The sequence below is a fragment of the Perca flavescens genome, chromosome 6 (genome assembly GCF_004354835.1).
Source record: "Perca flavescens isolate YP-PL-M2 chromosome 6, PFLA_1.0, whole genome shotgun sequence".
Classification (NCBI taxonomy): domain Eukaryota; kingdom Metazoa; phylum Chordata; class Actinopteri; order Perciformes; family Percidae; genus Perca; species Perca flavescens.
Window position 1 is genome coordinate 10,028,552 of NC_041336.1, and position 14,020 is coordinate 10,042,571.

The 14,020-nt window shown below is 40.8% G+C and overlaps 1 protein-coding gene across 1 annotated transcript in view; it reads left to right on the forward strand.

Annotated features, from left to right (window-relative positions):
- Positions 1-14,020, forward strand: part of thsd7ab (thrombospondin, type I, domain containing 7Ab) — a 141,091-nt gene that overhangs the window by 97,936 nt on the left and 29,135 nt on the right. Inside the window, exons 15-19 of the mRNA XM_028579871.1 lie at positions 5,332-5,510; positions 6,170-6,175; positions 6,636-6,769; positions 9,606-9,759; positions 13,211-13,352. Coding sequence (XP_028435672.1) covers positions 5,332-5,510; positions 6,170-6,175; positions 6,636-6,769; positions 9,606-9,759; positions 13,211-13,352 — 615 coding nt within the window. The remainder of the gene's footprint in view (positions 1-5,331; positions 5,511-6,169; positions 6,176-6,635; positions 6,770-9,605; positions 9,760-13,210; positions 13,353-14,020) is intronic.

Below are 14,020 nucleotides of genomic sequence, written 5' to 3' on the forward strand. Positions count from 1 at the left end.
GAAGGTCGAAAATTAGGCCGTAGCAGTGTTTCCCACAGATTAGGAAGCAATTTGTGGCGCATTGGGAGGGGGGGGGGGAACGCACGCACGCACGCACGCACGCACGCACGCACGCAGTTGGATGCTGTCCTCATCTCCTACTTCAATGCCTAACGAATCTATCTCTTTCTCTCCCCTGTCTTTCACTGGTTGAAGCCTGAAAATATTGTAAAACAAATAATAACATAACTAAATACACTGGTTGGGCTGTTCAGCTCGGTTTCAGACTGATACCTCTGGTTCATCCTCAACACAGGCCTTTTTCAGTCGCGGAAAATACTTTTCAATAGGCTACTCATCTGGATTGAAGCAGCAAACATTCAGTGTAAGAGTAAAAAATGACATAACATTATTTATAATACGTTTATTTGATTCACAGCTGCTACATATAGTGTTTTGACCTCGACAACCCGACTGCATTTTACCGCAATCTTGCGACTTGTTAACTTTCTAAAGCAGGCGCAATCGCTTGTTTGCTAAGAGTCGGGTCGGGACTCCAACGTTAACACACTGACAACATTTTATTCAGAATCAAAACACTTTTTAATGTGTGATTGTGTAAAGGTGTTCACAAGATAGATACTAAGCTTTCATGAACTTGGGAATTTCGCCAGCCGTCTTCTAGGGCTGGGAAAAAAATCTATTTGATTTAAAAATCGATTCATATTTTCAAAAAATCGATTTTTAAGATTTTTTTTTAATCCAAATACAGTATAAATAATTTTGATGTTTAACAATCTTTGTTGCACGCTGCAGTGACTTTTAACTTAGAGAAAGGGTATGCCTTTGCAATTTTGTTTATGTTGATGCTCTTTAATTAAATACAATAAATATATATTTTTTAAATATATTTACAGTTTGCAGTTATTTTGTTTTAAATGGAAGGGGGGGAGTCGAATCAAATCGTAAATCGAGTTTTTTATAAAAAAATCACAGATTTTTTTAGGGAAACAAATCGCCCAGCTCTACCGTCTTCTCTCCTTGATGGAAACAGACGCTGTGTGCACAGTGGGATCGATGGTGTTTTAAGCCTCCAACGTCGCCTTTCAGGCACTAACCCTAAACGTAACCTTAAACATAACCATTGCCGCGGTGCCTGGAAGGTGACGTTTGGGGGCTTAAAAAACCCCCAAACGGAGGAGCTGTGTGTGTGTATGTGAGCGAGACACAAGTGACAGAGAGACGGAGAGCAGGGAAAGGAAATGCAGAAGAACGTATTTTAAATAGCGTTTAAAAAAATAATAATAATAACGAAACGCAATGTGCGGCGGTCGGTGTTGATAGTGAGGCGGACCACCACACAATAGTCTATGTGTGGGAAACACTGTGTAGTGTTGGATGATTCCTGGAGCCAAAGGGTTCTCAGGCCACACACCCATAGAACGGCTGGGATTTGGTTTCAGAAGCCAACACTACAGTGACTCAGCCAGACTTTATTCCTGGCTGGAATTTGCTGTCTTATTTGTTCAAACAGCTTCTACAAAACTAAAAACTCTGGAATATGATTAAGTTAGAAAGTTTCTAGGAGGAATGCCAGAGATTCTAAGATGTTATGGAGCTTCAGGGAATTTAGCAAAAGTGAAGGTGATGTGAATCTTATGTGAAGACTTATGTGGTCGTCTTCTATTTCTGCATCAATGTATCCCTTAAAGCAGGGGTCTTCAACGTTTTTTGGGCCAAGGACCCCTTAGCTGAAAGAGAGGCGAAGCTGCGACCCCCTACTACATATATTGTATAAAACTGAGTTGCATATTAAACTGGGTGGATGGATGGATATTCATACATTCTTTATACATTTTGTTTTAATGTTAAACATACATGTGGAAGGCACAGTGAATCTTTAAGCTTAACTATATCTGTGGATGGCTACCATAGTGGCTAACTACCTATAGTAAGCATCATCAGTGTATATTTTCAGACACAATTAGCAAACAAAAATTTGGCGGACCTCCTGGAGTAACTCTGAGGACTCCCAAAGGGTTCGCGGACCCCCTGTTGAAGATCTTTGCCTTACAGAGCATTGCCATGCTGTGAATAATGGTAAAGTACAGATTAAGCTAACAGTTTCTGTTTGCTTATGTTATGTATAAGCAAAATGTGGATTTGTTGTTTGTTGTTGGAAAGCTGCTCTACTTCCAGAGGCATTTCAGTACATATCCCAATCCTCACCGGGAGATTCAAGAGCTGGCTGGGCAATGAAATTAACATTTCAGTTGCAGTTAAGCAGTCAGCAATTACAACTGCTTTGGGAATTACAGAAGGAGCTTGTGCCATGTTACAAGTTTACTTCTGAAGGCAAATAGAAGTGACCCAAAGCCTCCCTGAGAGCATGGTAAGACACGTAACAAGTTTATATCAGTTGAACTACAAGTAAACTGCAGGCTGAGGTGTTGCAGCATTTGCACTGTGAGTGAACTTAAAGTGACAGTGATTTAGAATAACTGGACTCAACTTTAGAGCTTACAGTCAGAGGTAAAAGGTGATTAGGCTTATCTCAGAGGTCATGCTGAAGTCAGCAAGGTGTTAATGTAGAGATGCTGATCTGGACTCAGGGGCGACAGAGAGTTAGGAGGTCAGGCAGAAGTGACAGGTGTGTGCCTGCGTTTATATGGATGTCAATATTATGTCACTGCACATTCGGTTGGTGCCAAAGTGCTACCAGGACAGTGTTTCCCACAGGTTGAGAATTTACTTGTGGTGGTGGGTGGCGCGGGAAGTGACAGCGTGGCATCATGTCATCATGGCTGGGTTCAGCAATAAACTAGTCAAACAAAGATTTATGAACTATTTATTGATAAATATGACTGCATAACAAGATAATTTAGAAAGAAATATTTACATATTAAACAAAAATCTGACGAGAAGATGATGCAGATGAAGTGTAGCTATGCTTTGTCAACTAAATCTGATTGGTTTGTCAAATAAATGTTATAGTTCAGCAGATATAATTCCTGATAAACGTTACCCAGAGCTGAAATGTTGTATTAACAACTTAACCTTAAACCCATACTGTGATGATCCATACAGTAAGTTACATGTTATAATAAATCTGAGGCCTGTGTGCATCTCCTGTTAAATCATATTTTACACTAAGGTTATCCAAAGTTAATTCTTGTTCATTTTTAAAGTGTTTTAATCCTTGTTTTGGGGATCCTAATAACGTTAAACAGGCTGTTTTGTACTATACATGTCTGCATTACATTCATTAAGATCTCAATCTGTTCTCATGAACAGATTTCTGTCATTCAACAACTCTGGATTGTAGTTTAAAACTTTTACAGCACACTTAAAATGTCGGGGTTTTGTTCGAGCTCGAATGACTCATAGGAGTGGCAGATTATTTTAACTGTAAGAGGACTCAGGTGGTTTCTTCGGTTTGGTCACCAGAGTGATAAGGTTAGTCTTGTGCAAACATTGTCCTTAATGACAAACTCCCACCTTTTCCCAGGTTAAAAATGTGAGAAAAATTGCTCACATATACATTGACAAAATTGATTTGTGAGGACTGACTAGGCTCTGTGGATTCCTCTGAAACTTGTTATCAATAATCGTGGGAAGTGTGTTTTCAGGAAACCCGTCAGTCAATAAAGGACCGTATGTCTCTCCTGAAAGAGCCCTCATCAGAAAGAGGAAGTGTTTTTTTACCCAGTGGGACACTCCACTTTCCCGGCTCATTCACCTCATTGATTTTCTTAATCAAAGGCTAAACTGATTTACAGGCCAGTACTGTTACATAAGCCTAACAAAGGTATTAAGTTCTGTCTACTAAACAGACTTTCACCGAGCAAGTGAAAAAAATCTTTGTAATGTTGTAATGGACACAGCCAAAAGTTCAGAGTAGTAAAATTTTTTCAACATATTTAACTGAACCTTGGTCTGTGTGCACTGGCAGAAGCAGAGGAAATCAAAGCCCAGAGATGGTGAAAGAGCCCAAAAACAAAGAATAACATGCAGAGTGAGATTCTTAAAACATGCCCTTTTGACTGTGACATAACCCTGTGTGAAAATAGATTGAATAATGTTTACTGACATACCCCACCACTCCTTTGGTAGACTTTTAGACTTCTATATAACAGCCCATATAATTGTGCCTTTGAATGCGGACCCTGTTTTCATTCCACTGGGCTAAAAATCAGTAAGTGCATTTAGATTAGTTTGTGAATATCAGTTAATTGTTTGCTCTTACAGTTGGGTATTTTTCCCCATCTAGCATTTACAGAGTTCTTGAAATGTAATACTCGTTTGTTTGATCGAAAAGAAAAACTAACCTTTGGGAATTAGGACAAATCTAGTTTCATAAGATAATGAAAACGAAATTCTTCTTCAAGAACCAGCCAATGCCATTTGTCTCTAAAGCAGTCAGTGCCAACCTAGAGGCTGAGAGGCTTATATCATGCTGGTGGGATACAGAAAGAACAAAGGTTTTATTTCAAAGCTTATTTCTTATGAATCAATTTTGTGGTAAATTTTTTTTTACCTTTTGAAATAATTACTAACAGACTACAGTGCATACCTGCCAACATTTGGTTTTCAAAATCTGGGAGATTAGTGAACGGGGTGGTACTGTTAAGTGTACTGTAAGACCCGCTGTGTTTAATGTGCTGGGTAATGTCATTTTTCCCACCGTGCGCTACATTAAAATCAATGCGACACACCTTACAAAAAGCGTGGAGATTGTCGATATGACTAGGTAAGATGCATGTAAATTGTTGCGCCCAACACTATTGAAATGTACAGCTATATTTCGATTTCTTTGTGGGAACACCGCCTTCACCTGCCTTTTTTATCAGCTCGCTTTTGGGTCTGAACTTTCCGCGAAGCTTGCGCAGAGATCAACTGCGCAACTAGGTTGCCAAGTTGAGGTGACAAACGGGTTGAAAATTGTATATGGTGTGTGGATTGTGTGAATAGGATGCGTTTCATACAATCTCTGGCAACTGGTCAACATTACACAAACATATTGGTCCGATTATTTATAAAGGAATTTGGGCCATGCAAATTATGGGAGTTTCCCGGGAGAAATAACAAACCGGGAGGGGTCCGGGAGATAGGGCTAAAAAAGTGTTGGCAGGTATGCTACAGTACTGTACGCTGTCTAATCATTCATTGAAACAGACTGAAAAGTAGCAAACCATCATTTTGTCTTTCAGTTTTTGTTCTGTTATGTGTATGCACAAATAATCAACCCTTTCACTTTAAAGGGTCACAAACCAAAAACCAGAACCACCAGCTTAACGATTATTTACTTTTAATTCTTGCAAAACACTTTTGTTTTTTTCGTTTTCCTTCCAGGTTATATTGAGGAGGCATGCATCATCCCCTGTCCCTCAGACTGTAAACTCAGTGAATGGTCCAACTGGTCACGCTGCAGCAAGTCCTGCGGCAGCGGGGTCAAAGTTCGCTCCAAATGGCTTCGAGAGAAACCTTACAACGGCGGCCGGCCGTGTCCCAAACTGGACCACATCAACCAGGTACAGATGCTGAAACTCAAACTCAAACTCAGGAGATTGAGATTAAAAACAGAAAAAAAACAGATTTCTGCTCACAAGTGATGCTTAAAATATTTATGAGCTACAATACATTTATGCTTATTGCAAGTGTGATACGCATTATACATATCCAGCACTGAATAGAGAGAGAGAGAGAGAGAAAGAAATTAATGAATAATAAGCTTGAGTCTGCAGAGCTTTCTTTTATCCTCCCCTCTTTATTGCTGCACTAATTTTTTGCTGAGTGGCGACAGTGCAAAAGCAATGGGTGCTATAAATGGATCCCATCCACCATATTAATGCCAGTTGATTCCTTAAGGTTTCCATGATTTCCAAAAATTAAATTCTTTCCAGACCCGTGAGTATCAGCAGATGCAGATTAAGTTGATCTATGCCTGGCTGTGTGTGTGTGTGTGTGTGTGTGTGTGTGTGTGTGTGTGTGTGTGTGTGTGTGTGTGTGTGTGTGTGTATCTGCTAAGTTCACACAGGTATTTATGCCAGAGGCTTTTCTGATTATGTCCTCTTGAATATTGCATTAATCGTAGGTTCTGCACTATATGAACAGCTGGCATGTGCTCATTAATCCGTCTGTCTCCTTTTCATCCACCCCAATGCTCGCTGGCTATGACTCATTGCTACAGGCCCAGGTAAGAGCTGCTTACCTCAGTTATTTGTAAATGTAGTCGCAGATGTTAAGTGTCACTGATGTCAGTGGGTCACTGACAGATAGATGTAAACAGTCACAATATACTTACTGTAAGTAAACAAGGTACTATTAGATTGGAGTTTTATTTATACAGACATTTCTCAGAGGCAGAGCTGCTCTGGGGGCAGAAATAATCTTGTTGGCTGAGTTAAACCTCAGAGAGCTGATTCAAAGAATCACTGTGCATTAGGCAAACTTAACTGACAAACTCACAGGGCTACAGGACATATTTATAGAAATATAGATTATAGAGGCCACTTTTTTCTCTTTTTTTTCATGCGTATGATGATTATAATCATGAGTCAGCTCAACCCAGAAGCTACCTTTGACTTGCTGCTGTATGTACTTTAAATCATATCGAGAACACGTTAAGCACATAAATAAGGTAATTCTGTCCTCAGGTGTATGAGGTGGTGCCGTGTCAGAGCGACTGTAATCAGTATGTGTGGGTGGCCGAGCCATGGAGTGTGTGGAAAGTCAGCAACGTGGACTTAAAAGAGAACTGCGGCGAAGGCGTCCAGACCAGAAAAGTCAGGTATCTATCACACTGTCTAGCCTACTTTTTTTATATTGTTTATATCAATTAGAAGATACATGACTATTACATATTACTGCTAAAATTATTACTCACTGAGTCAATCAACTGAAAATGCTTATAATTAATTAATTTTTTTATTAACTTTCAAGCAGAAATGTCAAAACTGTTCTTGCCAAATGTGAAGATGTGCTGGGTTTTGGTACATTTTAGTTTAGTTTTTATTAATCAGAAAAAAAAGCAGTTGCAGGCTGTCAGAACTCTACTAAAGCTGACACATGCTAATTTGTGTTCAAATTAATATGAATACATTGTGTGAAAAGACATGCAAAGCATCTGAGCTAACCTGTCTAACAAGGTTCAGCTGACAGTCAACAACCGACACGCTGCCAAATCCTTTCGGGTGGAACTCAACTTTTGGATTTATGTTTTGCACATGCCAAGACACAAACTGTAATTAGACTATATTAGACTCACACGACTGTAATTAGATGGTTTTTGAGGCATACAGAACCAAACATTGTGGTCTTGTAAAAACACATGCACACATACATACATATTCCTGACTCAGACGGCAGTAAGCATGATCGGCAGCGTACAGTAAAGGCAATGAGTCTGTGTTACCTCATTTGACAGAAATCTGTATGCATTTGCCTGACAAAATGTCTGTTAAACGTGAGTAAATGAAACCCCAATCAACAAAACAGTTAAAAAAATGTTATATTAATATTAAAATTCCACCGTTAAAATCCCCGGGAGAGTCCGGCTCAGTCTGACTCTGGACGGTAAAATTAAGATTAGCCCTACTATTCAAGTTTATGTTCTGCTTTTCAACGGTTGTTTGGTAAATTGCTATTTAAAGGAACACGCCACTGTTTGTTGAAATAGGGTTATTCACCGTATTCCCCTAGATGTAGATAGGTGGGCAAACGCATTTTTGTCTCGATGCATGCATTGTCTTAGTCCGGCAGCTCCGCCGCTAGTTTAGTTTAGCTTAGCGTAGTGAATGGAATTGTTTGTTGCCGGTTAGCATGTCGTGAGTAAAAGTGAGCCGACAAAAAAAAAAAAAGACCTGATTACTTCTTGTGGCCTGCATATTCACAACGAGTACAAATAGCAATGCAGATTAAGACTCAACGATTTCCTAGGCAGATGTTGACTTGGGACTATATTGGGTGGAAGTACAGCCGCAGCATGGCTACTTGGGTGCAGAGATATCACACAGCAACTCTGTGTGAGTACAGGTCTAATATGGGTCGATCTATCCCATAAAATAACCATGCGTCATGTTTATAATAATCACTTATTCTGTGGACAGCTGTTTATTGAGTTTTTCCCAGTTGACTTTATCGCACCGGAAAAAAAGTTGAGGACTGCAGAGACGCCGAGAAATCCTCGGTAGCTGTGACACAACTGCTCATCTTGATCTGACACGTTGAGCCTGGTCATCGGTGGCATTACCTTGTCCCACTCGCCACAGCACAGACACTCTATTTCAGTCGGCATAGGTTGGCATATTCCCCCACACTCACACCACCAGTTCGTGTCGGCTTTCGTCCTCGGGCTGTTGAGCGATCGCAACCTCCTCCTCCTGTCGTTCTGTTTCCAAAGCACGCAGCTCCTCTTCTGAAAACTCTAGTTCGTAGAGGTATGGTTCTGGATCTTGACTGTCTGAGAAGTCATCCTCTTCGTCTCTCACAAAATCTGCCATGTTCATCGCCATTCACTGTCTACTGTAGGAAAAATAGCCAGCTAATATTCACGCCAGTATGTTGACGGAAGTTGGGGGGTTTCAGGTGCTGCATGATATCTCTGCGCCCAAGTAGCCATGCTGCGGCTGTACTTCCACCCAATATAGTCCCAAGTCAATATCTGCCTAGGAAATCGTCGAGTCTTAATCTGCATTGCTATTTGTACTCGTGAATACGCAGGCCACAAGAAGTAATTAGGTTGATTTTTGTTGTTGTTGGCTCACTTTTGCTCACGACATGCTAACCAGCAACAAAGGATTCCACTACGCTAAGCTAAGCTAGCGGCGGCGCTGCCGGACTAAGGAAATGCATGCACTGAGACAAAAATACGTTTGCCCACTTATCTACATCTAGACGGCGATTTCAAAAAACGGTGGCGTTCATCCATAGCCCTTGTAATAATCAAGTCTAAAGGCTTTCATGATTGTTGGTGGATCAATACTTAGGTGGCTGATGTACAATCACAATGAGTAAAATCTCTAATGACCTCAGTCAAATCTCTGCTCTTTAGAGCAGGTGACATTATCAGTGAAAATGGTGTCTCGCCTCCTCTTTAGCTTGTCTGCTGGAGGAGAAAAAGCTATATTTTGGAGGATAAGATTCTATAAATGTTGCTGCGACAGTTGAAAAAAGCCAGGATCCAGTTAAAAATCAACAAAATAACAAACATAATAACTTCTTGTGCTGCATCTACTATGTATGTGTTGTGTGTTATGTGTTTTAGATGCATTTACTGTACGTGGTTAAATCATAAAATAAAGGTTAAAAGAAGGGTGCAACTTTTGTACTTTGACGTGTTTCATTCAGCCAGTCAGTGTTCAGCCTACTGCTGTCTGTGTTTACATTGATCCTCTCTAGCCAGTGGAGATTGTGTTGCTGTGACCAAATAGAACAGATACTTTTTGTTTCCTCGTAAAATTGACCTCCCTCAGCCTGAGTGACTCACCCCACTGCAGAGAAACACATAGGTTACCTAACGTACCACCTCCATGTCCAGTTAAAACGTAATGTCTGACCCTTGTTCTCTGGATCACAACAGTAGCTAAAATAAGATCAAATTCAGTCTTTGCCCACCAATCCCACAGGTGCATGCTCAACACTATAGACGGGCCGTCGGAGTCTGTGGAGGACTACCTGTGTGACCCGGAGGAGATGCCCTTGGGGGCCAGGGAGAGCCGGCTGCCCTGCCCCGAGGACTGCGTCCTCAATGACTGGGGCCCCTGGAGCCGCTGCAGCCTGGTGAGAGCTGAACCAAGATCAGAAAGCAGCAGCTCAGCTGTCTGGCACAGATATGGGAACATCAGACTTCTGTGCAGCCCACTGAGATTTATCTTGATGTCTTTTTCTTGTCAGAAATATTTTCTCTGAGGCTCAAGGTCTTCAAAGCGTAGCTGCAATGTATCACTGCGAGCAGTGTGTGAATCTTTGTCAACAGGTTATTTCTCTTCCACCAAGGATGAATAAAGGAGATATATGAACTGGGAAACAGGAGAAAAATTGCTTATATAGCACCTATATCCCACTGTACTCACTGCATTCAGCAGGAAAGGAAGATGATTTATGATAAAGACTCAGAACTCCTGAGCAGGTTTTCAAATTTACATTTTCTGACACAAAACTCTCTACATCAGCAGTGATGTAGTGGCAAACATAAAGCTGGCTGAAATGTTACCCGTAGCTTGTGATCATCATTTGGCAGACAACTACAAACAGTGAAAGTAATTAGTTATATATTTTCAGAAAAATATTGATTTATGATAAGATTATTTAGTAAGATATTCAATGTACAACATTTTTTGTTCATAAATGTTCATTTTAGCCTAAAGGTTGGTGGTTATCTCCCTCTAAATCATGACCTGAGATTTCTTGGCTGTAAAATATGAAGACTTTGCAAATTGAGTTTTGTAAAGAGACACCTACCCCTGATTTAATCACAGCAGCAAAGCACACACCTGCAGGCTACAGCATGTACGCAATCTTCATTCCAGCTTTTGCAAAACCATGTAAGGTGTCAGAACATCCTTTTCAGCTCCTCCGCCCCTGACGTCTGCAATTTGTGGGGGAAAAAAAAGCCATTTTAACTGCTCTGGTTTCACCTGCTGTTCTCACAGCAGTACCCTGGCCAATGTTAATCACACCCTATTCTCTCCCAAAGTGCTTGACACACAGACTTCCCACGATTTCAATCTAGTACTGGAGTGTGCACTGGTACAAGCAGGGCCTTTCATATATTTTATTCATCGTGCCAGTGGTAGTTATTCAAAAGGCTGCCAATGACTGTGTAGAATCTGGTGGTTTACCATATCCTTTTGAGCCCTTGTGTCATTTGTTTCCACCTGCTGGAGAAAAAAATTATCAAATTCTACTTTCTAGGAATGCCAGGGGATAGACCAGGCGTTGGCAACCTTAGGCACGCGTGTCACCATGGGCACGCGGCACCTTAACCAATCGCACGCTGGCAATATGTGTGCAAGAGAGTTATTGATGTGTTGAAATCATGGTTGAAATGCTGAAGCATTCTCTCCTCCGCATGCCAAATTACAACGTTCACAGTTGCCGACCTCATAGGTGCCGATACCGTGGGTGCTCCGGAGCTTGAGCACCCACGAAAAATACTGAGCACCCACGTGAGCCAGACTGCCGGTTCATTTTTATAATAATTTAATATTAAACATTGCAGGTGGTGCTAAGTGGAGCGTCTGTCATAGTGTGATTGGTCATGTCGGTGGCATTGATTTATAATTTCCCACGAAGCTGATTAAACTTCTCATCTCCAATCCTATCTGTGAGAAGTGGCGCTGTCCTGAGTTGAAAGATAGCTTCTACGGCGTGTGTTCGTGTCGGCCGCTGTCCATTTCCTAAGGTTCTGAAATGCAAACATTTTTGACTACTTTTTTTTTTTTTAAACGGTGAGCACCCACGGAGGAAAACAAATCGGCGCCTGTGCGCAACTTGTTATTTACGGTAGTTTGATTGACTCATATCTCTGACTGGGAACGATACAAAGAGGATTACCAACGGCCGCTGGGGCAGATGAACTAACGTCTCGTTACTGTATGGAGGCTACAATTAAACCTTCGTGAGTTAAAAGTCAATACTTATCAGTGCACACACCTGTGTAGACCGGCATCAACATGTAGAAAGCGATAATTCAATCTGCTCTGTCTGCTCAGTACACTCCATTGCGCTGTTTTACGCAAACACAGCTCTACTCTGCAAATAGCTAATTTTTACAAAACAAGCTAAAAGAAAAGCTGTCGGTTTGTAGTCTGTTTTTGTATCTTAGTTTGCAGGGATCTTGAAATTTGGACAAATTCTTATAAACTTAAGCTGTCTGAAGAAACCATCCTCTCCGCTGGAGCAGTAAATATGGATGCATTATAAGACCAAAACAAATACATGTGGCTACTTAATATGCACGTGAATGACGCAATCGTTATGTTGTGTTCTTCATTCTTGATAATGATGCTGGTTGTGTTATTATTATTTTGCCACAGCATCGTTTCATTGAAAATGAGGCATACAGGACCTGCTTATCAGTCCATTCGTCATTAAAGCTGGGCTTTTCCACAACATTTCGCTTCAGGCTCTTTGACAGTGATATTTTTGTCAGCCCATTTTCCACCAATCAGGACTGCATACTAAAACCATGTTTCCATAATGATAATAATAATAATAATATACAATAATAATAATTACAAGGTCATGATTATTACAGATTCCCTGGATATTACATTTTGATGTGATTTCATAAAAAAAATTATGTTAACATGGCACACTAATAAACAAGACATTTTGAAAAGGGCACTTCATATCAAAAAGGTTGCCGACCCCTGGGATAGACGATTGAAAGGATCTTTATTTATTTTATTTATTTTTTAGAAAAACAATGATAAAACATCCCTCAAGGACAAGGCCTATAAAGACTTTGGGACAAGTTTTGACGTAAGAAATCTTAATGAATTGTTGCCCAATAAGATAGGAAATAATCCAGAAGTGGCAAATTCACACAGTTAAATCCTTAAATGTTTATTAAAGAACAGCTATTCTACTACTTTTCTGGTCTTAGTTTTTGATTCAGGACTCCTATAGCGACTATAGCGCAGCCTGACATGATTCACCACACAATAAACTATATAGATCATCAAGTCTGTGCACTTTCTGCAGCTCCTCTGAAAGCTTGGTTTAGGTTTCTCCTCCCCTTGCCCCCCCAAACCCCCCCAACCCCCTCGCAACACCTCCAGCCAAGCCCACTCCGTTGTGATTGGTCATCTTCCAGAAGATCTCCGAACGGGACAGCTTGGAGTAGCATGACCATGTAGGGAAGTCCGTTTCATTGACGTAGACAAATCCAGGAAATTCAAAGACCACAATGAGATTAGAGCGTTCCGAGCTGGGCAGAGCTAACCCAAGCTAACCCAAGCTGCCTGCAGGGCTCACGTCTAAATGCATTTACGTTGGTATCGTTTAACATGACTACAACATTATAACAACATTTATAGGTCAGAAAAGACGAAAGAGAATAATATGCGCTCTTTAAATATCTTCATCAGTTTCAGCAGGAGCTCTGTGGCTTCGTCCAAGTTCTGTGATATATCTGTATTCAGTTCTTGCAATACAGACTGCTTAGTCATTCATGCATTTTTATAAATATTTTTGTACAGTTTTTAATATGGAGTCTCTGTTGCAGCCATGTACCAGAACCAACAATCGAGTGCGGACGGCATACACCCTCCGGTCTCCCACTGTAGGGAGGCAGTGTCCAGACACGACTGACAGGGAGCCTTGCAGCCTAAACCTCAACTGTTTCAACTACTTCTACAACATCACAGGTAAAAGGAAATGTCAAAGGATTCACCGTCACCGTGAAGTCGCAGACTTCTCTTTGTAGGGTCACTAAAACAGTTTGTTTGTGGCAGACAGACGTGTGTCTCCTCAGAACGACAGTACTGTACGTGGCTTGTATTTTGAACGGAGCAGGTTTTTGGGATGCTGCCATGGGTGTGTCAGGATGAATGTTTCTCAGCTTTAACCGAATCACAGATGCAAACTTGCAAGGTTTTACAAACCTTGTGTTGTCTAATGATGATGTAACGTCAATGGCGTTTTTTTTTATATTTTGTTTGTTGGTTGTATTTTACTGTACCTTCACTTTTTAAGGGAAGGTTGAATGGGCACACATTATGCCTTGCTGTCAAACCGACACTTAAGGGGGGTTAGAATGAACCAAAATAGTAAAGGTGTGGGCCAAGCAGTTAAACAGTGAGCAGAAACACGTTGTAAAGCTCACTAAAGCCAAGGGGAGCTGCAGATTCAGTTCATAATTCTCTCTTTCACAATGTTTTCACATTTACATTTCAGACATTGTTATTATAAAAAATATTTATTTCAGCTGCTTTAAACATACATATTTCCAAAACTACTCTGAGATTTGAGATGGCAGCCTTCCCGAGCTTCCCTCTCTGATCTGCAGGATATCAAACCTTCATATCACATTGCA